Source organism: Scyliorhinus canicula, chromosome 8 (assembly GCF_902713615.1).
Source record: "Scyliorhinus canicula chromosome 8, sScyCan1.1, whole genome shotgun sequence".
Classification (NCBI taxonomy): domain Eukaryota; kingdom Metazoa; phylum Chordata; class Chondrichthyes; order Carcharhiniformes; family Scyliorhinidae; genus Scyliorhinus; species Scyliorhinus canicula.
The window spans coordinates 197,002,531-197,027,140 of NC_052153.1; the positions used below are offsets into that span (position 1 = coordinate 197,002,531).

A 24,610-nucleotide genomic window follows, 5' to 3' on the forward strand; every position below is an offset into this window, starting at 1 on the left:
GCAACACACCAACCGTGAGTCTCTTTTGTTCCCACAGAACCTCCTGTCTGTTCCTCTAACTATGGAGTCCCCAATGACAAATGTTCTGTTCCTCTTCTCCCTTCCCTTCTGAGCAACAGGGACAGACTCTGTGCAAGAGACCTGTGCCCTATTGCTTACCCCTGGTAAGTCGTCCCCCGCAACAGTATCCAAAATGGTTAATGGCTGTTACAAAAACCCATCCGCCTCACTGATGTCCTTTAGAGAGGGGAATCTGCCGCACTTTAGGCCTGAGGGTAGTGAATCTTTGGAATTGAAGATTGCTAGATGGTTGTGGAGGTTCCGTCATTGAGGAGATATATGGCAGAGATCAATAGATGTCCGTTACCAGGAGATATGGGGATAATGCAGGGAAATGGTGCTGAGGTAGAAATGAAATGAAATAAAAATGGCTTATTGTCACGAGTAGGCTTCAAATGAAGTTACTGTGAAAAGCCCCTAGTCGCCACATTCAAACGTATTCGAGTTAAATGGTTGAAAAAGTGCCAACTCCTGATCCTATTTCCAATGGGACATCAGACCCACAGCTTTTAAATGTCCTCCGAAATATTTCAGTATAAACAGACCCAGGGCCAGGTTCAAATCTCACCACAGCAGATGGTGAAATCTGAATTCAATAAAAATCTGGCATTAACAGGAAAGCAGATTATTATCTGAATGGCCATAAATTAGGAGAGTGGCACGTGTAACGAGATCTGGGTGTCTTCGTACACAAGTCACTGAAGGTACGCAGGCGGGTTCAGCAGGCGGTAAAGAAGGCAACTGGGATGTTGGCCATCATTGCCAGAGGATTGGAGTACAGGAGCAGGGATGTGTTGCTGCAATTATACAGGGCCTTAGTGAGGCCACACCTGGAGTATTGTGGGCTGTTTTGGTCTCCTTCTCTGAGGAAGGATGTTCCAGCTATAGAGGGAGGGCAGCAAAGCTTTACCAGACTGATTCCTGGGATGGTGGGACTAACATATCAGAAAAGATTGGGTTGGTTAGGATTCGAAGAATGAGGGGGGATCTCATAGAATCCTATAAAATTCTAACAGGACTGGACAGGGTAGATACAGGAAGGATGTTCCCGATGGTGGGTGTGTCCAGAACCAGGGGTCACAGTCTGAGGGTACGGGGGAGAACATTTAGTACAGAGACGAGGAGACATTTCTTCACCCAGGGAGTAGTTGGCCTGTGGAATTCATTACCACAGGAGGTAGTTAAGGACAAAACATTGTATATTACAAGAAGCAGTTAGATATAGAACTTCCAGCAAAGGGGATCAAAGGATATGGAGGAAAGCGGGATTAGGCTATTGAGTTGGATGATGAGCCATGATCAGAATGGATGGTGGATCAGGCTTGAAGGGCTGAATGGCCTCCTCCTGCTCCTATTTCCGATGTTTTGATGTCCGTATTGTTTTGCTCACCTATGCTCAGCAAGTTGTTTCTTTTCTTAAAACTCAACTTTCTTTGAAATTCATATTTAATGTTCTGCCAATTCCTATCTTTCTGAAATTTGCCCATCAACCTCTTGAGTGATGAAAATCAGAAGAGTCAGTTACCCGGACGTAGGTTTGAGGTACGAGGGGCAAGTTTTTCTACACAGAGGGTAGTGGGTGCCTGGAACTCGCTGCCGGAGGAGGTGGTGGAAGCAGGGACGATAGTGACGTTTAAGGGCACCTTGACAAATACATGAATAGGATGGGAATAGAGGGATACGGACCCAGGAAGTGTAGAAGATTTTAGTTTAGACGGGCAGCATGGTCGGCACGGGCTTGGAGGGCCGAAGGGTCTGTTCCTGTGCTGTACTTTCCTTTGTTCCGCATCAGCCCCTCCACCCTAACATGTGAAAAGTCGGACCAAAATGAGGTGAAACGAAGCAAACAGCTATCATAACGGTCTGTAGACACAATATCTCACCAAGTAGGTCATTCTGAGGGAGCCAATCCACCAGCTTGATGTTAGGGGCGGGCTGGACATCGCTCGGCCAATCACTGTGCACGTGCCGCCAGATAACCGCCTGTGGGAGCTGTGAGAAGGCCGTGTTCATTTCCTTCAGCACTATGGGCATGTTGACAGAGGCAAGCATAGAACCAAGAGTGACCACCACAAAGCCATTCTCTCCAGCTGCCAGTATGAACTCTTCCAGTTCCTAACAAGAAGGTGGACAGGTCAACATTGTAACATACTGCAGAGCAAAGAGAAAGACTGAACAGAGACTCAGGAATCAAAATTAACACCAAGCAGAATTGGACAGAAGAGAGAGGAGATAGAGAGAGAGGCCAAAAGACAGATAGAGAGAGGGATTGGAAAGGGAGAAAATGTACTGAGACACTGGATATTTCAAAGACGTACCTGGGACACTGGCTTTGCTGGTTTTGCAAGTAACCCTCCAACATACACGACATTAGGGAGGAGAGGCCTGGGGAATTCCAAGGTGAAGTCTGTATTATAGATTTCTAACTCAGCCTTTAGGTACAGCTCTGAGAGATTGGGTTCAGATTCAACTGGGAAGCAAGTCTTGATGACTCTCTCAAACTTTGCAAAGATCATGCTTTCCACCAACGATGAGCTCAGGAACATTATGGAATTCTTCAGTCGATCCCAGAATCCCATCTGATCTGTCAGCAGAGAGTATGCCACAGGAACATAGGAGGGTGGGCTTGGCAATCCAGCTAAGTACCAATTCCAAAAGTTCCCTGAGTGGACCGCCACGAAACGTAAATGGAGCTTCTCCGCTAACAGCGATGAGCAAGGATTGAACATGTCAACCACTGCAATATCAAACTGCTCAGCTTTCAAAGAATTCATGAGTTCATTGTCACTCATTATCCACTCACATTGCAATGCTAAATGGCCCACAAAATCCAGAAATATATTCAAACTGTATCTGGAAAAAAAAACAAAAGAAATCAGTTACGAAAATAATTGGTTACATTCTCGAAATAAAACCAAATGTGGAGAAGGCCAGGGAAGAAACTGGTTCGATTCTCTCTGGTTGGAGGTGGTCATGTCCTGGAATTTATGCAACATGAATGTTCCTAGCCACCATCAGCCGAAACCTCAATGTTGTATCTGACACAGACTGTCTGAGTAGCTAAGGAGTTATGGATGATGCTAATGATGCAGAACATTCTGCAATCAACAGCGAAACCCCCCCACTTCTGACCTTATGATTGAACAAAGGTCATTGATGAAGCAGCTCAAGATGGAGCGAGCAGCTTGCCTGAGGAACTCCTGCAGTTACATCATGAAGCTCAGATGGCTGAGGTCCAATCCCTCTGCAAAGTGATACTCCAACCAGGAGAGAATTGATCCCCTGATTCCCATTGAACCAGTTTTGCTCAGGACGTATGATGCCAAAGTTGGTCAGATGCTCTCACCTCACCCAAAGAAATCAGTTACAAAAATAATTGGCATCTATTCTCGAAATAAAACCTAATGTGGAGAAGGCCAGGGAAGAAACTGATTCGATTCTCTCTGGTTGGAGGTGGTCATGTCCTGGCATTTAGCAAACAACATTATGCAGGATATCCTCAATGTGAAGATGGGATTTCATTTCCACAAGTCGCTCCTGTCAGTACTGCCATCAACAGATGTGCCTGCACCAGGCAGATTGGTGAGATCAGGTTTTTCCCTCTTGTTGGCTCCCTCACCGACGAGCTCTGTCCTTTAGGACACGGCCAGCTCGGTCAGTAGTGGTGCTACCAGGCCATTCTTGGTGATGGACACTGATGTCCCCCCAGGGTACATTCTGTGCCCCTGGCACTCTCAGTGTTCCTTCCAATTGCTGGTCAATTTTTATTCTCATTCATGGGGTCTGGGCTGAGCCAGCATTTATTGCCCAACCCTGAGGACATTTAAGAGTCAATACATGTAGGCCAGACCGGGTAAGAACGGCAGATTTCCTTCCCTAAAGGATAGTAGTGACCCAGATGGGTTTTTACAACAATCGACAATGGTTCCATGATCATCGTTAGACTTTAAATTCCAGATTTATGTTGAATTCAAATTCCATCATCGGCAGTGGAGGGATTTGAACCTGGGTCCCCAGAGCATTGCCCTGGGTCTCTGGATTGCTATTCCCAGTGACGATATCATTACGCCACTGCCTCCTCCATCCAACATTGAGAAGGGCTGATTCATCAGCTGATGGGGGACAGTATGTGGTCATCTACAGGAGGTTGTCTTGCCCATGTTTGACCAGGTACCATGAAACTGTGTGGGACCAGAGTTGGATTGGATTGGGTGGCACGGTATCACAGTGGTTAGCACTGTTGCATCACAGCTCCAGGTTCCAGGTTCAATTCCCGGCTTGGGTCACTGTCTGTGCAGAGTCTGTATGTTCTCCCCGTGTGTGCGTGGGTTTCCTCCGGGTGCTCCGGTTTCCTCCCACAGTCCACAGATGTATAGGTCAGATGGATTGGCCATGATAAATTGCCCTTAGTGACCAGGGATGTGCAGGTTTGGTTACGGGGATGGGATGGGGTGGACAGGTGAGTGTGTACATAAGTAGTCTTTCAGACGATTGTTGCAGATTCGATGGGCCAAATGGCCTCCTTCTGCACTGCAGGGATTCTATGAATGGTAATAGTGTCTGGGACATTGTCTGTAAGGTATGATTCCATCGGTATGACTATGTCAGGCTGTTGCTTGACCAGTCTGTGAGAAGCTCTACCAACTTTGGCACAAGCCCCCAGATATTAGTAAGGAGGACTTGGCAGACAGGGCTGGGTTTGCCGTTGTCTTTTACGGTGCCTGGGTCGATGCCGGGTGGCTGGCACCATCCAAACCCAGGACCGCTACCATCCAGAAGGACCTGGGAACCCCACCACCTGGAGGTTCCCCTCCAAATCACTCACCACCCTGACTGGGAAATATATTGGCCGTTCCTTCACTGTCGCTGGGGCAACATCCTGGAACTCCCTCCCTAACAGCACAGTGGGTGTACCTACACCTCAGGGTCTGCAGCGGTTCAAGAAGGCAGCTTACCACCACCCTTCTGAAGGGCAGCTAGGGCTGGGCAGTAAATGCTGGGCTCGACAGCGTTCCCCCACCCCATAAATGATTATTTTTTAAAATCCAGTCAGTTTAACTTCAGTGATAGGGAAGATTCTAGAAACAATTATTCAGGATAGAATTAGTCGGCACATTGAAAAATATGTGTTGATTAGAAAGAGCCAGCATGGATTTCGAAAGGGGAAATCATGTTTAACTAACTTACTGGAATTTTGTAGGAGGTAACAGAGAGGGTCGATGAGGGTAATGCTGTTGATGTGGTGCACATGGACTTTCAAAAACATTCAGTACAGTGCCACATGACAGACTTCCTGCGTAATTAATAAGAGGATAAAAGTGAGGCAGTTCCACTGAACACAGCTAGGCCACAGTGTCCAGTTCTGTGCTCATATTTCAGGAGGGATCTCATGATGGTAGAGAGGATGTTGGGGTAATTTGCTGGATTCGTAACGGAGATGGGGGGCAGTTATATGAAGTGACAGGAGATATAATGAGCAGGGCAGCCCATGTGTATGATATAAATAAGAATCATACTTCCCCTGAAGGAACAATTTCTGCTGCTCCAGGAACCATGTGTTGTAACTGGACAGGTATTCTTCACCCGCGGACCACGATGTGATTCGGTAACTGTTGTTTCTCCCAGTGTAGTTTACACCTGTGACAATCAGAAAAATGCAGAGTCCCTTAGAAACCGACATCTGACAACAGGTACGGGTGTTCCCGCGTACAGGGACTCCATCGCCAATGAACGGACCTGGTGCTATCATCCCCAACGTGGGTAACAGGAGCATTTATGCCATCTGTAGGGAATAGGGGAGAGGGGCGAGTAGACCTACCCTTGATTTTGGGGTTATCGATCTGCACCAACATGTTCACGTCATGACCATCCTCGTGAAGCACGTGAGAAATTTCATCAAAGAGCAGATAGTGGCTTCCGCCTGCAGACAAAACAAGGAAATATTTCCAAAATTCTGAAACCCGCTCAGATCCCCACAGGCAATATTCCACATTTGTGCAAAATGCAAGATGATGATGTCGATGGTAGCCATGATGTGGAGATGCCGGCGTTGGGCTGGGGTGAGCACAGTAAGAAGTCTCACAACACCAGGTTAAAGGTGAGGAAGGAGCAGTGCTCCAAAAGCTAGTGTTTGAAAAAAACATGTTGAACTTTAACCTGGTGTTGTGAGACTTACCAAGATTATGAGGGGCATGGATAGAGTGGATGGGCAGGCACTCTCTCCCAGGGTGGAGAGGTCAGTCACCAGGGGGCATAGGTTTAAGGTCCGTGGGGAAAGGTTTAGAGGAGATGTGTGAGGCAGGTTTTTACACAGAGGGTGGTGAGTGCCTGGAACGTATTGCCAGGGGAGGCTGTGGAAGCAGATACATTAACAGCGTTCAAAAGGCATATCGACAAATAAATATATAGGATGGTGTAGCCACCTAAAATGGCTGCCCGCCAGAGATCGCTGGGAAAAGTGGCCAAACCAGAGCGCAGACAGGCTGCCGTCTGCAAATATACAAAAGCTGCAGCTCAGACTGATGCAGAAACTGACACAGGAGAAAGGCCATGAAAAGGCCTTCCGGGGACAATGGGCTCCAGGTAGAAACTGACAATAAGTGGCAGATTCGACAGCGCCTGCTTTCCTTATTTGGGAAGGCCTACATGCCTCAGATACTAACGGCCATGGCCAACCGGGACCTGCCCAACCATCAAGGTGTCCGCCCCCAATTGGCTAAGATCGATTAAGGTGATCCAAACCTAATTGGATTTTCACCTGGGACGGCCTCAAAAGAGCTGCGCAGCCCACCACTCACTCTCTCAACTACAGCTTTTGACAACCTACAACAATGGTGAACCCTTCACCAGCCAAGAAGAAGACCATCCACCCCATCCACAGAGGGAGCAGAGCAGAGGACAGAGATGACCAGCTACAAGATCTCCAGCCCTGCCAGACTACAGGATGACAGATACGGCCATATCTGCTCTGTACTTGCCACCTGCAAGTTAACTTCAGGTCATTTAGTGTATTAGTTTAGAGTTCAACTTGCATGTGTGTGTGATTGATTAATATTAACCTTGTGTATTTGTTAGTAAACTATTATTGTATTAACCAACTTTTGTGATCATTTGTCCATTATATACGGGTGAAATGCACACTGTAGTTTAGAAGGGACAACAATGGGTATAGAGGGAAACGGTACAAGGAAGTGCTGAGGATTTTGGCCAAGGGGGTATCATGACCGGTACAGGCTTGGTGGGCCGAAGGGCCTGTTCCTGTATTGTTCTTTGTTCTTACCTTCAGTGATTGGTGTATGTGGACACCCAGATCTCGTTGCACATTCCCCTCCTTCAATCTATAGCCAAGCAGATAATAGTCTGCCTTCTTGTATTTGCCACCATCGTGGATAACCTCACATTTATCCACATTATACTGCATCTGCCATTCATTTGCCCACTCGCTCAGCCTGTCCTAATCACACTGAGGGATCTCCGCATCCTCCTCACAGCTCACCCTCCCACCCAACTTGGTGTCATCTGCAAATTTGTAGATATTGTGGTGATACGCATCACTGTAAATACACAAGGGGTTAATGTAAATACACGTAGACTAGCTAGACACTAGAGGGGGCACCAGAGACATGACACACAGACACTCAACCAATAGGTCAGTAAGATAGGACACGACCAATGGGCATTCACGACACACAATAGAGGTGACACTACCACAGCGGGGCATTACACCAACCCATATATAAAGGACGCAGCACATATGATCTTCCTCTTTCCAATGGAGACACTCAGTGAGTAAACAGGGTTGATTGAACACATCACACCCACCACGTGGATTGTAGCAGACTGGTTCGTCAGTCTGAGTAGCTATAGAAGGATTAACAGGAGAGTCGAATCCAAGTAGGAGAATCGTTAACAGTTTTAATAAATGTGTTAAACCTATCTCCAAGTCTGAACCTTCCTTTGTCAGAGTGCACATCAAGGAAGCAGCTTATGCTACGCCAAGAGCAGAACAAAACATGGTACCCAGGAGTGACTGTTAAATCCGTATAGTTACAACTCAGCGAACAGGGACAAACAGCAACAGCAGCCAGGCAAGATGATGTTCAAGATTCCGGTTCCACAGCAGCTCAGGTACCACGGCAATCTCAGTGAAAACTGGCGTGCGTTCAGGCAGAGATTCGAGATCTATCTGGTAGAGTCCCACTTGGATGGCGTGGGGGATACAGAGCTTCTACTTACCAAATAAAGCTTCTACTTACCATTGCGGGTCCAGAAGCAGCTGAAATCTTCCAGCCCTTCAAATACTCAAAGAGGCAAAGCAAGAGCGACTTCCAGGTAATCCTGGATAAATTCCAAGAATTCTGCGAGGAACATACAAGAAAAAGCGGTAAAACAGGCGCCAAAACTCACCACGATGTAGGCGTGCAGCAACAAACGGCAGTTTTCATTTGCAGCCATCTTGAAAATTGAGCTGCACATGCGCAGTTAGGCGAAGAGCGCACAGAACGGGAAGGTCCGTTTGCGCATGCGCGAGAAGCCGCGTATGCGCAACTGCGAAAAAGATGCCAAGCAAAGGAACACCGATCTGCGCATGCGCAATCACTTCCTACGACCTACGTCACACGTTTCGTGACATCAGAGGCCCCGGACCGCGCCCACTTAAATGAGAAATGTCCCAAACACGGGAAAAAAGTTTTTAAAGCCGTTAAAACCGATTCTTTCACCTGGAACGACAGCACAATGCCTGAAATTCGACCAGTAGCTGAAGGTAACCTCCGCAGAACCCTGCAACAAGCAGTAAGCACCGCCCTAGAGATGATATGGTCTTGAAGACAACGGACTCAGACGAAGATTTCACCTTGGGAGGTGGCTACCCCAGTACCAAATCCAAGCCGCAACTAGACGTGTTGTACATTGAAGACCCGACGACGAATTCTTCGGATTGGGGAATCTTCAGCCCAGAAGTGTAACATCCCGACTCGTGAGTGCAGGATTATGCTGCGGCCTGAAGCAAGAGACAGAGAGCGGTACAAGCCCACAGAGAGCGGCCTGCTGCCACACATGAGAGGCCCTGCTGCCACACAGAGAGCGGCCTGCTGTCCCACAGAGAGCGCCTGCTGCCACACAGGGGCGGCCTGCTGCCACACAGAGAGCGGCCTGCTGCCACACAGAGAGCGGCCTGCTGCCACACAGAGAGCGGCCTGCTGCCACACAGAGAGCGGCCTGCTGCCACACAGAGAGCGGCCTGCTGCCACACAGAGAGCGGCCTGCTGCCACACAGAGAGCGGCCTGCTGCCACACAGAGAGCGGCCTGCTGCCACACAGAGAGCGGCCTGCTGCCACACAGAGAGCGGCCTGCTGCCACACAGAGAGCGGCCTGCTGCCACACAGAGAGCGGCCTGCTGCCACACAGAGAGCGGCTGCTGCCACACAGAGAGGCCTGCTGCACCACAGAGAGCGGCCTGCTGCCACACAGAGAGCGGCCTGCTGCCTCACAGAGAGCGGCCTGCTGCCATCACAGAGAGCGGCCTGCTGCCACACAGAGAGCTGCCTGCTGCCTCAACAGAGAGCGGCCTGCTGCCACACAGAGAGCGGCCTGCTGCCACACAGAGAGCGGCCTGCTGCCACACAGAGAGCGGCCTGCTGCCACACAGAGAGCGGCCTGCTGCACACAGAGAGCGGCCTGCTGCCACACAAGAGAGCGGCCTGCTGCCACACAGAGAGCTGCCCTGCTGCCACACAGAGAGCGGCCTGCGTGCCCCACAGAGAGCGGCTGCTGCCACACAGAGAGCTGCCTGCTGCCTACACAGAGAGCTGCCTGCTGCCACACAAGAGCGCCTGCTGCCACACAGAGAGCGACCTGCTGCCACACAGAGAGCGGCCTGCTGCCACACAGAGAGCTGCTGCCACACAGAGAGCGGCCTGCTGCCACACAGAGAGCTGCTGCCACACAGAGAGCTGCCTGCTGCCATCACAGAGAGCCTGCTGCCACACAGAGAGCTGCGCCCACAGAGAGCGGCCTGCTGCCACACAGAGAGCTGCTGCCACACAGAGGCTGCCTGCTGCCCCACAGAGAGCTGCTGCCACACAGAGAGCGGCCTGCTGCCACACAGAGAGCGGCCTGCTGCCACTAGAGAGCGGCCTGCTGCCACACAGAGAGCGGCCTGCTGCCACACAGAGAGCTGCCTGCTGCCATACAGAGAGCGGCCTGCTGCCACACAGAGAGCTGCCTGCTGCCCCCAGAGAGCGGCCTGCTGCCACACAGAGAGCGGCCTGTTGCCACACAGAGAGCGGCCTGATGCACTCAGAGAGCGCCTGCTGCCACACAGAGAGCGCCTGCTGCACAGAGGCATGCTCTGCTGCCACACAGAGCGGCCCTGCTGCCACACCCTGCTGCCACACAGAGAGCGGTCTGCTGCCACTCAGAGCGGCCTGCTGCCACACAGAGAGCTGCTGCCACACAGAGAGCGGCCTGCTGCCACACAGAAGCGGCCTGCTGCCACACAGAGAGCGGCCTGCTGCCACACAAGCGGCCTGCTGCCACACAGAGAGCGGCTTGCTGCCACACAGAGAGCGGCCTGCTGCCACACAGAGAGCGGCTGCTGCCACACAGAGAGCGGCCTGCTGCCACACAGAGTAGGCTGCTGCACACAGAGAGCGGCCTGCTGCCTCACAGAGAGCGGCTGCTGCCCACAGAGAGCGGCTGCTGCCTCACAGGAGAGCCTGCTGCCACACAGAGCGCTGCTGCCATCACAGAGAGCTGCCTCTGCCACACAGAGAGCGGCCTGCTGCCACACAGAGAGCCTGCTGCCACACAGAGAGCTGCCTGCTCCCACACAGACAGCGGCCTGCTGCCACACAGAGAGCGGCCTGCTGCCACACAGAGAGACGGGCTGCTGCCACACAGAGAGCGGCCTGCTGCCACACAGAGAGCGGCCTGCTGCCACACAGAGAGCTGCTGCCACACAGAGAGCTGCTGCTGCCACACAGAGAGCTGCTGCCACACAGAGAGCTGCCTGCTGCCACCACAGAGAGCTGCTGCCACACAGAGAGCGGCCTGCGCCACACAGAGAGCGGCCTGCTGCCACACAGAGAGCGGCCTGCTGCCACACAGAGAGCGGCCTGCTGCCTCACAGAGAGCGGCCTGCTGCCACACAGAGAGCTGCTGCCACAAGAAGCGGCCTGCTGCCACACAGAGAGCGGCCTGCTGCCACACAGAGCGGCCTGCTGCCACACAGAGAGCGGCCTGCTGCCTCACAGAGAGCGACCTGCTGCCACTCAGAGAGCGGCCTGCTGCCACACAGAGAGCGGCCTGCTGCCACACAGAGAGCGCCTGCTGCCACTCAGAGAGCGCCTGCTGCCACACAGAGAGCGGCCTGCTGCCACACAGAGAGCTGCTGCCCCACACAGACAGCTGCCTGCTAGACAGAGAGCGGCCTGCTGCCACACAGAGAGCGGCCTGCTCCCACACAGACAGCTGCCTGCTGCCACCAGACAGCTGCCTGCTGCCACACAGAGAGCGGCCTGCTGCCACACAGATAGCGCTGCTGCCACACAGAGAGCGGGCCTGCTGCCACACAGAGAGCTGCTGCCCACACAGAGAGCGGCCTGCTGCCACACAGAGAGCTGCTGCCACACAGAGAGCGGCCTGCTGCCACACAGAGAGCTGCTGCCACACAGAGAGCGGCCTGCTGCCACACAGAGGGCCTGCTGCCACACAGACAGCGGCCTGCTGCCACACAGAGAGCTGCCTGCTGCCACACAGAGAGCGGCCTGCTGCCACACAGAGGAGCGGCCTGCTGCCACACAGAGAGCGGCCTGCTGCCACACAGAGAGCGGCCTGCTGCCACACAGAGAGTGGCCTGCTGCCACACAGAGAGCGGCCTGCTGCCACACAGGACAGCGGCCTGCTGCCACACAGAGAGCTGCCTGCTGCCACACAGAGAGCGGCCTGCTGCCCACAGAGAGCGGCCTGCTGCCACACAGACGCGGCCTGCTGCCACACAGACGAGCGGCCTGCTGCCACACAGAGAGCGGCCTGCTGCCACACAGAGAGCGGCCTGCTGCCACTCAGACAGCGGCCTGCTGCCACACAGAGAGCGGCCTGCTGCCACACAGAGAGCGGCCTGCTGCCACACAGAGAAGCTGCTTGCCACACAGAGAGCGGCTGCTGCCACACAGAGAGCGGCCTGCTGCCACACAGAGAGCTGCCTGCTGCCACACAGAGAGCGGCCTGCTGCCACACAGACAGAGAGCGGCCTGCTGCCACACAAGACAGCGGCCTGCTGCCACACAGACAGCGGCCTGCTGCCTCACAGACGAGCGGCCTGCTGCCACACAGAGAGCGGCCTGCTCCCACACAGAGAGCTGCCTGCTGCCACACAGAGAGCGGCCTGCTGCCACACAGACAGCGGCCTGCTGCCACACAGAGAGCGGGCTGCTGCCACACAGAGAGCTGCTTGCCACACAGAGAGGCCTGCTGCCACACAGAGAGCGGCCTGCTGCCACACAGAGAGCGGCCTGCTGCCACACAGAGAGCGGCCTGCTGCCTCACAGAGAGCGGCCTGCTGCCACACAGAGAGCTGCCTGCTGCCACACAGAGAGCTGCTGCCACACAGAGAGCTGCTGCCACACAGAGAGCGGCCTGCTGCCACACAGAGAGCTGCTGCCACACAGAGAGCGGCCTGCTGCCACACAGAGAGCTGCTGCCACACAGACAGCGGCCTGCTGCCACACAGAGAGCTGCTGCCACACAGAGAGCGGCCTGCTGCCACACAGACAGCGGCCTGCTGCCACACAGAGAGTGGTCCACACACCGCAAAGAGTCCCCGACTCCACACAGAAAGCGATGAAAGACTCCACAAATGAACAAGAAGGGATGACAGTCTCCACATCGAGGCTAATACACGATTCCACACAGGGAACGCTGCAAGACTCCACTGAGGGAGTGACACAAGCCTCCACAGCGAGCTCGTGGACAGACTCCATGATGGAAGCAAAGCTGGACTCCAAAGCGCAGTCCTTGCATGAACAAGACCATGAGGGTCTAGCAACCTCCTCTGAGCAACCAGCAGCAGACGATGCAGGTCTGCCGCGCTCAAGTGAACAACAGAAAGTTTGTGACAGTCTGCCCAGCTCCAGTGAACAGCAAGAAGACACTGAAGCTCTACCCACTGTATGTGAGACGAGTGACGACGGCATCCCACTTCCCATACAAGATGTGCAATGTGACAGACCTCAGCGAGTCTGTACAGAGGCACTCGACAATCATGGTGAGACTACTGGTGACTCCCGGTAACACCACGTTAATTCAATCCTCATCCGCTCGAGCCTCTCCACAAGCAAATGAATTCCTGAATGTTTTGACTCCGGACGTGGCGCATCAAGAAACCTCAGCTGACTCAAGTGAACCTGAAATGACTCTGGATGGGGAGCATCGACAAGCCAAAACTGACGCAGGTGAAACAGACCAGACTCCAGACGGAGAGCATCGACAGGCCAAAGCTGATTCAAGTAAGCCAGACATGAATCCAGACAGGGAGCCCTGCAAACTCAGCGACGGCACGCTCAACAAAACAGCGGATGCCACAAAGCACACTGACACGAGTAACTGTGTGAAGGACTCATATTACCCACAGAGTGTGGTCCTTGATCGCAGCAAACACATCAAAGGCAATAACAAGAAGCGTACCAGCGGCAACAACGCCGACAACAAGCACGACAGAAACAACACCTGGTATGACATGGTACAACTCTGCTCATGAGGGACACTGTTACTGCTCAGCTCAGTACAATGACATACCACGGCAGGGCGATGCATCTTACCAATTCACGTTTGCTACACTACCAACAGGCAACCCAACTTTCAGGACTGATGCCATCAGACTCCTAAATGACCCTCTTATGGACTGTCCTCATTAACACTACACCCTGTATGCTTCATCCGATGCCAATGCTTATGTAGTACATTGTATATATTGTGTTGCCCTATTATGTATTTTCTTGTATTTTCTTGAATTCTGTTCAATTCCCTTTTCTTCCCATGTACTGAAAGATCTGTTGAGTTGCTCGCAGAAGAATACTTTTCACTGTACCTCGGTACACGTGACAATAAACAAATCCAATCAAGAATTGCTACCATAAGCATTGAAAAAAAAAAGAAAGACTCCAAATCAGTCAATGAAGTGATTTGAACACTTGAACACCTCCTGATGACCAAACACTAGGACACTGACGGCGTTCACAGTGGTATGACAACGTCACATTGACACTTCCATACCAGACCATATAAATTCATGAACAATTGGACTCATAACTTTTATTTTGTATTGTCTTATCCTTAAAGTAATATTGCAACTATTATTTGGTCTTGTATACTATTGTATAGTCATTACTGTTATCATAACTTGTACAAAGCATTACTTATCTACCTGTTTTTGTTCAATTTTCTTCAACACTGTACAGAAAATATGTAACACGAAAAAAGGGGGATGTGGTGATATGCATCACTGTAAATATACAAGTGGTTAATGTAAATACACGTAGACAAGCTAGACACTAGAGGGAGCACCAGAAACATGGCACACAGACATTCAACCAATAGGCCAGTAAAATAGGACACGACCAATGGGCATTCACGACACACCACACAGAGGTGACACTACCACAGGAGGGCATTACACCAACCCATATATAAGGACACAACACACATGATCTTCATCTTTCCAGTGGAGACACTTAGTGAGTGCATACAGGGTTGATTGAACACATTCCACCTACCACGTGGATTGTAGCAGACTGCTCTGTCAGTCTGAGTAGCTTTCGCAGGATTAACAGGAGGATCGAATCCAAGAAGGAGAATTGTTAACAGTTTAATAAATGTGTTAAAGCTATCTCCAAGTCTGAACCTTCCTTTGGCAGAGAGCACATCAAGGAAGCAGCTTATGCTACGTCAAGAGCATAACAAAACAGATATGACATTTTGTTCCCTCATCCAAATCATTAATATATATTGTGAATAGCTGGGGTCCCAGCACCGATCCCTGTGGTACCCCCACTGGTTACTGCCTGCCAATTTGAAAAGGACCCATTAATTCCTGCTCTTTGATTCGTGTCTGCCAACCTGTTTTCTATCCATCTCAATACACTACCACAATTCGGTGTCTTTCACTATTGCAATGTAGGGGGATGGGGGCCATACGGCAGGGCAAGGTTTATAACTGGGGGAGGGGTAATTATGATGTGATTAGGCAAGAATTAGGGAGCATAAGATGGGAACAAAAACTGTCAGGGAAAGGCACAAATGAAAAGTGGAGCTTGTTCAAGGAACAAATACTGCGTGTCCTTGAAAGGTATGTCCCTGTCAGGCAGGGAGGAAATGGCCGTGCGAGGGAACCATGGTTCACAAAAGAGGTTGAATGTCTTGTCAAGGTGAAAAAGGAAGAGTATGTAAGGATGGGAAAACAAGGTTCAGTTGGGTCACTTGAGGGTAATTGATTTTATGGAAAGATGTGTCATTTGAAACATGGAAGTCTGGCAATATCTGGTCTGAGAGAAACATGAGAGAATACAGGGCAAGATCCCACAAAGGGTTAATAGCAGCTGCAAAGAGCAGGATTATAAAATGCAGATTCCTTCTACCAAAGAAACACACAGGATTTTTGTATGAAGCTAAAATCAATGGCTCACACCTTCATTGAAAGTAGCTATCTTAGTAAGCAGCTGGAAAAACATGGATGAGGGTTTCAGTTGAGCTCGGTGATAAATGGAAACCTTTCAAGTTATAACCAAGTGGATTTTAGCATCCAGCTAAAAGCAATGATTCACACCTTCATTGAAAGTAACTATCTTAGTAAGCACTGGAAAGGAAAGGATGAGGGTCAGTTGAATTTGGTGACAATTCTAGGTGTGAAATTCTGTGAACACCAAGTAAATTAAAGAAAATTGGAGACTATCAGTCTACGAGAAACATAATTTAAAGCCAAAATCAAAGTCAAAATTATGAGCTGAGGACACAATTGGAAAATAAAACTATAGAAATGACAGGAACCAAACCAAAATTCACACCCCCATTGAAACTAAAGCGTTTTTGAATATCACAAAGGAACTTTGAACATCACAAAGGAAACAATGTAATCAGAGACCTGAGAGGTGAGGTCATGTCAAAATGAATACTTAGTCGCATTAGACTGTTTAGACCAAAGATACTTTTTACAATCAAAGTGAAATAATAGTTACTTTACAATAAGGTCATAAAAACTTAATAACTGTTAGAAAGAGAATATAAAACCAGAGACCAGGGCAGGAACTACCAGAATTCACAGAGAAGGAGAGAAGGAACAAGAGGGCAGCACTATAGCATAGTGGATAGCACAATCGCTTCACAGCTCCAGGGTCCCAGGTTCGATTCCGGCTTGGGTCACTGTCTGTGCAGAGTCTGCACATCCTCCCCGTGTGTGCGTGGGTTTCCTCCGGGTGCTCCGGTTTCCTCCCACAGTCCAAAGATGTGCAGGTTAAGTGGATTGGCCATGATAAATTGCCTTTAGTGTCCAAAATTGCCCTTAGTGTCGCAAATTGCCCTTAATGTTGGGTGGGGTTACTGGGTTATGGGGATAGGGTGGAGGTGTTGACCTTGGGTAGGGTGCTCTTTCCAAGAGCCGGTGCAGACTCGATGGGCCGAATGGCCTCCTTCTGCACTGTAAATTCTATGATAATCTATAATTCTATGAAGAGAAGCAAGCAGATTCATCTTACGGCCAGCTCGGTCATGGGAAAGATAAGACATAGCAGCCGAGCTAAAACAGCTAATACATCTAAGGAAGACTAGAATTTAAACAGGAGTCAGAGTCAGCTCAGAGATAGCCAGCAGAGCCAGCTCTCATAGCTTAGTACATGGGATCAACAAAACACAGCAACAGAGCTAACAGAGCAACAGAGCTAAAGAAGACCAGATTTTAAAAAGAAGATTGATTGTCAAGGTGGGCCTGAAGGTCTCTACAACCAACCAGCAGGATCCAGCAGCAAGATCTTTTTACTTTTCTGTAAAGAAAGGGATTGCAGCTTTTAAAAGAAAAAATATAATAAAATAACTTAATTTAACCTGAAACAGTGGTTATTCTTAAGTCTACTTTACTTACTTAGCAATGCGGGACCCAGGATCGATGCTACTAAGGGGTAAGTAGATGAAATCTTCGGTGAAGGTATGGGTTATACCGGGGGATAACTTGAAAACATAGTTTGACCTGAATAGCACCCACTGAAGCCTGCATCGGAGTCAGGGAGTGAGAATCCCGGCTCACCATTTAGAATGTTGGCCCGTTTTGGTATCGGGGTAATTCTAAGAATAGTGGTGAGTTTTCAACAACAGGTTAGAAGGTAGCAAGGAATGAGCTTAAAAAATGCTTAGGAGAGCTAGGAGGGGGCATGAGAAGTCCTTGGCGGGTCAGATCAAGTTAAACTGCAAGGCTTTTTACTCTTATGTGTGAAATAAAAGAATAACGAAGGTGAGGTTAGGGCCGGTCAAGGACAGTCGTGGGAACTTGTGCAAGGAGTCAGAAGAAATAGGAGAGGCTTTGAATAAATACTTTTCTTCAGTGTTCACCAAGGAGAGGGGCCATGTTTTTGAGGATGAGAGTGTGATACAGGCGGGTAGGCTGGAGGAGGTAGATGTTCTGAGGAAGGATGTATTAGCAATTTTGAAAAACCTGAGGGTCGACAAGTCCCCTGGGCCAGATGGGATATATCCAAGGATTCTTTGGGAGGCAAGGGATGGGATTGCAGAGCCCTTGGCTTTGATCTTTGGGTCCTCACTGTCCACGGGGAGAGTGCCAGAGGACTGGAGAGTGGCGAATGTTGTTCCTCTGTTCAAGAAAGGGAATAGGAATGACCCTGGTAATTATAGGCCGGTTAGTCTTACTTCGGTGGTCGGTAAGTTAATGGAAAAGGTCCTGAAGGATAGGATTTATGACCATTTGGAAAGATGCAGCTTAATCTGGGATAGTCAACATGGATTCGTGAAGGGTAAGTCTTGCCTCACAAATTTGATTGAATTCTTTGAGGAGGTAACTAAGTGTGTAGATGAAGGTAGAGCAGTTGATGTCGTTTACATGGATTTTAGTAAGGCGTTTGATAAGGTTCCCCATGGTCGGCTCATGAAGAAAGTAAGGAGGTGTGGGATAGAGGGAAATTTGGCCAATTGGATAAGTAACTGGCTGTCACATAGAAGGCAGAGGGTGGTGGTGGATGGAAAATTTTCAGACTGGAGACCAGTTACCAGCGGTGTACCACAGGGATCAGTGCTGGGTCCTCTGCTATTTGTGATTTTTATCAATGACTTGGAGGAGGGGGCTGAAGGGTGGGTCAGTAAATTTGCTGATGACACTAAGATTGGTAGGGTAGTGGATGAGCTGGAGGGCTGTTGGAGGCTGCAAAGAGACATTGATAGGATGCAGAACTGGGCCACAAAATGGCAGATGGAGTTTAACCCTAATAAGTGCGAGGGGATTCATTTTCGTAGAAAAAATTTGAATGTGGATTACAGGATCAACAGCAGGGTTCTGAGGAATGTGGAGGAACAGAGAGATCTTGGGGTTCATGTCCACAGATCTCTGAAGGTTGCCACTCAAGTGGATAGAGCCGTGAAGAAAGCCTATAGTGTTAGCGTTTATTAACAGGGGGCTTGAGTTTAAGAGCTGCGGGGTTATGCTGCAACTGTACAGGACCCTGGTGAGACCACATTTGGAGTATTGTGTGCAGTTCTGGTCACCTCATTATAGGAAGGATGTGGAAGCATTGGAAAGGGTGCAAAGGAGATTTACCAGGATGCTGCCTAGGTCTTATGAGGAAAGGTTGAGGGAGCTAGGGCTTTTCTCTTTGGAGCGGAGGAGGATGAGAGGCGATTTAATAGAGGTTTATAAGATGATGACGGGGGTAGATAGAATGGACGTTCAGAGATTATTTCCTCGGGTGGATGTTGCTGTTACAAGGGGGCATAACTATACGGTTCAGGGTGGGAGAGATAGGAGGGATGTCCGAGGTAGGTTCTTTACTCAGAGAGTGGTTAGGGTGTGGAATGGACTGCCTGCTGTGGAGTTGGACACTTTAGGAACTTTCAAATGGTTATTGGAGCACATCAGAATGACAGGGAATGGGATAGATCGATCTTGGTTTCTGACAAAGCTCGGCACAACATCGAGGGCCGGAGGGACTGTTCTGTGCTGTACTGTTCTATGTTCTATGTAATGCCCTCAATCTCATGCGCTTTAATTTAACACGCTAAATTCTTCATCGGACTTTGTCGAAAGCCTTCTGAAAGTCCAAATAACCCACATCCACTGGTTCCCCTCATCAATTCTACTGGTTACATCCTGGAAGAATTCTAGTGGATTTGTCAAGCATGATTTCCCCTTCATGAACCCATGCTGACTCTGTCTGATCCTGCCACTGCTTTCCAAGTGCTCTGCTATTAAATCCTTGTCAGACCTCTTACAACACCAGGTTAAAGTCCAACAGGTTTGTTTCAAACACGAGCTTTCGGAGCAGTGCTGTTGGACTTTAACCTAGTGTTGTAAGACTTCTTACTGTGCCCACCCCAGTCCAACATAAGTCTCCTTCTTCCTCTTAACAAGACATTCAACCTCTCTTGTCAACCATGGTTCCCTCACTCGACCATCTCTTCCCTGCCTGACAGGGACATACATATCAAAGACACGCAGTATCTGTTCCTTGAACAAGTTCCACATTTCACTTGTGTCCTTCCCTGACAGCCTATGTTCCCAAGTTATACACTTCAATTCTTGTCTGACAGCATCATATTTACCCTTCCCCCAATTGTAAACCTTGCCCTGTTGCACGCACCTATCCCTCTGATTATTAAAGTGAAAGTCACAGAATTGTGGTCACTACCTCCAAAATACTCCCCCTCTAACAAATCTATCACTTGCCCTGGTTCATTACCAAGTACTAAATCCAATATGGCCTCCCCTATGGTCGGACAATCTACATACTGTGTTAGAAAAGCTTCCTGGACACACTGCACAAACACCACCCCATCCAAACTATTTCATCTAAAGAGTTTCCACTCAATGTTTGGGAAGTTGAAGTCACCCATGACTACTACCCTGTGACTTCTGCATCTTTCCAAAATCAGTTTCCCAATCTGTTCCTCCACATCTCTGCTGCTATTGGGGGGCCTATAGAACACTCCCAACAATGTGACTGCTCCTTTCCTATTTCTGACTTCAACCCATATTACCTCAGTAGGCAGATCCCCCTCGAACTGCCTTTCTGCAGCTGTTATACTATCTCTAATTAACAATTTCATCCCCCCCCCCCCCCACCTCTTTTACCGCCCTCCCTAATCTTATTGAAACATCTATAACCAGGGACCTCCAACAACCATTTCTGCCCCTCTTCTATCCAAGTTTCCGTGATGGCCACCACATCGTAGTCCCAAGTACCGATCCATGCCTTAAATTCACCCACCTTATTCCTGATGCTTCTTGCATTGAAGTATATACACTTCAACCCATCTCGTGCCTGCAAGTGCTCTCCTTTGACAGTGTTCCCTTCCCCACTGCATCACTACGTGCTTGGGCGTCCTGAATATCGGCTTCCTTAGTTGCTGGACTACAAATCCGGTTCCCATTCCCCTGCCAAATTGGTTTAAACCCTCCCGAAGAGTACTAGAAAACCTCCCCCCCAGGATATTGGTGCCCCTCTGGTTCGGATGCAACCAGTCCAGCTTGTACAAAGAACAAAGAAAATTACAGCACAGGAACAGGCCCTTCGGCCCTCCCAGCCTGCGTCGATCCAGATCCTTTATCTAAACCTGTCTCCTATTTTCCAAGGATCTACTTCCCTCTGTTCCCCGCCCGTTCATATATCTGTCCAGATGCATCTTAAATGATGCTATCGTGCCCGCCTCTACCAACTCCGCTGGCAAAGCGTTCCAGGCACCCACCACCCTCTGCGTAAAAAACTTTCTACGCACATCTCCCTTAAACTTTCCCCCTCTCACCTTAAAATCGTGACCCCTTGTAATTGACACCCCCACTCTTGGGAAAAGCTTGTTGCTATCCACCCTGTCCATACCTCTCATAATTTTGAAGATCTCAATCAGGTCCCCCCTCAACCTCCGTCTTTCCAACGAAAACAATCCTAATCTACTCAACCTTTCTTCATAGCTAGCACTCTCCATACCAGGCAACACCCTGGTGAACCTCCTCTGCACCCTCTCTAAAGCATCCACATCCTTCTGGTAATGTGGCGACCAGAACTGCACGCAGTATTCCAAATGTGGCCTAACCAAAGTCCTATACAACTGTAACATGACCTGCCGCCTCTTGTACTCAATACCCCGTCCGATGATGGCAAGCATGCTGTATGCCTTCTTGACCACTCTATCGACCTGCGTTGCCACCTTCAGGGTACAATGGACCTGAACTCCCAGATCTCTCTGTACATCAATTTTCCCCAAGACCCTTCCATTGACCATATAGTCCGCTCTTGAGTTAGATCATCCAAAATGCATCACCTCACATTTGCCTGGATTGAACTCCATCTGCCATTTCTCTGCCCAACTCTCCAATCTATCTATATTTTGCTGTATTTTCTGACAGTCCTCCTCGCTATCTGAAACTCCACCAAACTTAGTATCATCTGCAGACTTGCTCATCAGACCACTTATACCTTCGTCCAGGTCGTTTATGTATATCACAAACAACAGTGGTCCGAGCACGGATTCCTGTGGAACACCACTAGTCACCTTTCTCCATTTTGAGACACTCCCTTCCACCACTACTTTCTGTCTCCTGCTACCCAGCCAGTTCTTTATCCATCTAGCTAGTACACCCTGAACCCCATACGACTTCTCTTTTTCCATCAACCAGCCATGGGAAACTTTATCAAAAGCCTTACTGAAGTCCATGTATACGACATCTACAGCCCTTCCCTCATCAATTAACTTTGTTACTTCCTCAAAGAATTCTATTAGGTTTTTAAGACATGACCTTCCCTGCACAAAACCATGCTGCCTATCACTGATAAGTCTATTTTCTTCCAAATGTGAATTGACCCTATCCCTCAGCATCTTCTCCAACAGTTTGCCTACCACGGACGTCAAGCTCACAGGTCTATAATTCCCTGGATTATCCCTGCTACCCTTCTTAAACAAAGGGACAACATTAGCAATTCTCCAGTCCTCCGGGACCTCACCCGTGCTCAAGGATGCTGCAAAGATATCTGTTAAGGCCCCAGCTATTCCGTCCCTCGCTTCCCTCAGTAACCTGGGATAGATCCCATCCAGTCCGGGGTCCCACCTCCCCCAGAATGCGCTCCAATTATCCAAATACCTGAAGCCCTCCCTCCTACACCATTCCTGCAGCCACATGTTCAACTGCACTCTCTCCCTATTCCTAGCCTCGCTATCACGTGGTACCGTCAACAAACCAGAGGTGACAAATCTGTCTGTCCTGGCTTTCAACTTCTAACCTAACTCGTTTATTACCTCCACATCCTTTTTCTTACCTACGTCGTTGGTACCAATGTGCACCACGACTTCTGGCTGCTCACCCTCCCCCTTCAGGATCCTGAAGACACGTTCCGAGACATCCATGGCCATGGCACCCGGGAGGCAACATACCTTCTGGGAGTCTCGCTCGCGACCACAGAATCTCCTATCTATACCCCTAACCATTGAATCACCTATCACTATTGCTTTTATATACCTCCCCCTTCCCTCTGAGCCCTAGAGCCAGACTCAGTAACCAGAGACCTGGCCGCGAGGTCCTTCCCCCGGTAGGTCATCCCCCCCAACAGCATCCAAAACGGTATACTTGTTTTGAAGGGGAACGGCCACGAGGGATCCCTGCACGGTCTGCCCGTTCATTTTCCTTCCCCTGACTGTAACCCAGCTACTCTTGTCCTATACCTTGGGTGTGGTTACCTCCCTGTAACTCTTCTCTATAACCCCCTCTGCCTCCCGGATGATCTGAAGTTCATCCAGCTTGAGCTCCAGTTCCCTGGAGGAGCTGGAGTTGGTGCACTTCCCGCAGGTATAGTCAGCGGGGACACCACCCACATACTACAGGAGGAGCAGGCAACTGCCCTAACCTCCACCCCCTCTTACTTTACAGAATACAGCTGCCCTGTGGACCAACTGGACCTCCGCCCTCTGACTCTGCTTCCAGTCAGCTGTACTCTGCAAACTCCTGGCTCCCTTCTCGCTCTTTGCGGAAATGAAATGAAAGGAGCACCTTTCTCCCTCCTCACCTAACTCCCTCAGTCACCAAACTCCCTCAGTCACCAAACTCCCTCAGTCACCTAACTCCCTCAGTCACCAAACTCCCTCCTCACCAAACTCCCTCAGTCACCTAACTCCCTCAGTCACCAAACTCCCTCAGTCACCTAACTCCCTCAGTCACCAAACTTTCACTATAGCACTCAAATGCACCAAGTTCAGCACTCTGTGCCAACAAAAAGAGTTTAAACTCTCCCCAACCACTCTTCTGATGTAACCCGTCCAGTTTGTACAGGTCCCACCTCCCCCAGAACTGGCCCCAATGCCCCAGGAATCTGAAACCATCCCCCTCACACCATCCCTTCAGCCACGTATTCATCCGATATATCCTGTTTATTCTGCTCTGACTAACATGATCATTCACTTCGGAGTCCTACTTTTAAAAATTCCTTCCTAACTCGCTATACTCTGTATTTTTTTGCATATGTCATTTCCATTACTTTGCCTACCACCGAAGTAAGACTGCCCTGTGGACCAACTGGACCTCCGCCCTCTGACTCTGCTCCCAGCCAGCTGCACTCTGCAAACTCCTGGCTCCCTTCTCGCTCTTTGCGGAAATGAAATGAAAGGAGCACCTTTCTCCCTCCTCACCTAACTCCCTCAGTCACCAAACTCCCTCAGTCACCAAACTCCCTCAGTCACCTAACTCCCTCAGTCACCAAACTCCCTCAGTCACCTAACTCCCTCAGTCACCAAACTCCCAGGGTTTCCCTATTCCCTTTTTTGCTGTTTTTCTTTCATATGTCATTTGCACCAATGTGTCCCACCCCACAGGCTGTTCACACTGCCCCGGCAGAATGTCCTGTAGCCGCTCCGAGACATCCTTGACCTGGGCACCAGGACTGGGAGAGTCAGGTGACTCAAGGGCCTCTGGAGCTCCCTCCAGCAGCCCCTCCATCCAGTGGAGACCCCCAGGGCTCTACGGCCACCATCCAGGAGGAGGAAGCGCTGAAGGCCAACCCAGGGCCACCAAGGAGACGATGGCTGTCTCCAGTTCTTCCAAATCCGCCGCCCCCTCCTGTCACTGACTCATCTCAAGGGCAGTGGGCAAAGCAGGGTGTCGCCCGGCGATGCCAGTGACACTGAGAAGTTGGCCGGGGCCCTCAGCTCCAGGCCCCTCCAGACTACATCCCCAAAGGAATGGAAAGCAGAAGGCTGACTCCAACCCTGATGTGCATCCTGGGGACACACCGAGATGCAACAGTAGACCACAGAGGATCAAGAAGAGTGAGGAGCACTGAGTGGGAACAGTGGGGT

At 50.0% G+C, this 24,610-nt stretch overlaps 1 protein-coding gene across 1 annotated transcript in view; it reads right to left on the bottom strand.

The window, feature by feature from the left end:
* LOC119970795 (UDP-glucuronosyltransferase 3A1-like) overlaps nt 1-24,610 on the bottom strand; it is a 42,684-nt gene that overhangs the window by 14,119 nt on the left and 3,955 nt on the right. The window contains exons 2-5 of the mRNA XM_038805969.1: nt 5,879-5,980; nt 5,577-5,697; nt 2,379-2,913; nt 1,944-2,175 (exon numbers count right to left, since the gene is read on the bottom strand). Coding sequence (XP_038661897.1) covers nt 1,944-2,175; nt 2,379-2,913; nt 5,577-5,697; nt 5,879-5,980 — 990 coding nt within the window. The remainder of the gene's footprint in view (nt 1-1,943; nt 2,176-2,378; nt 2,914-5,576; nt 5,698-5,878; nt 5,981-24,610) is intronic.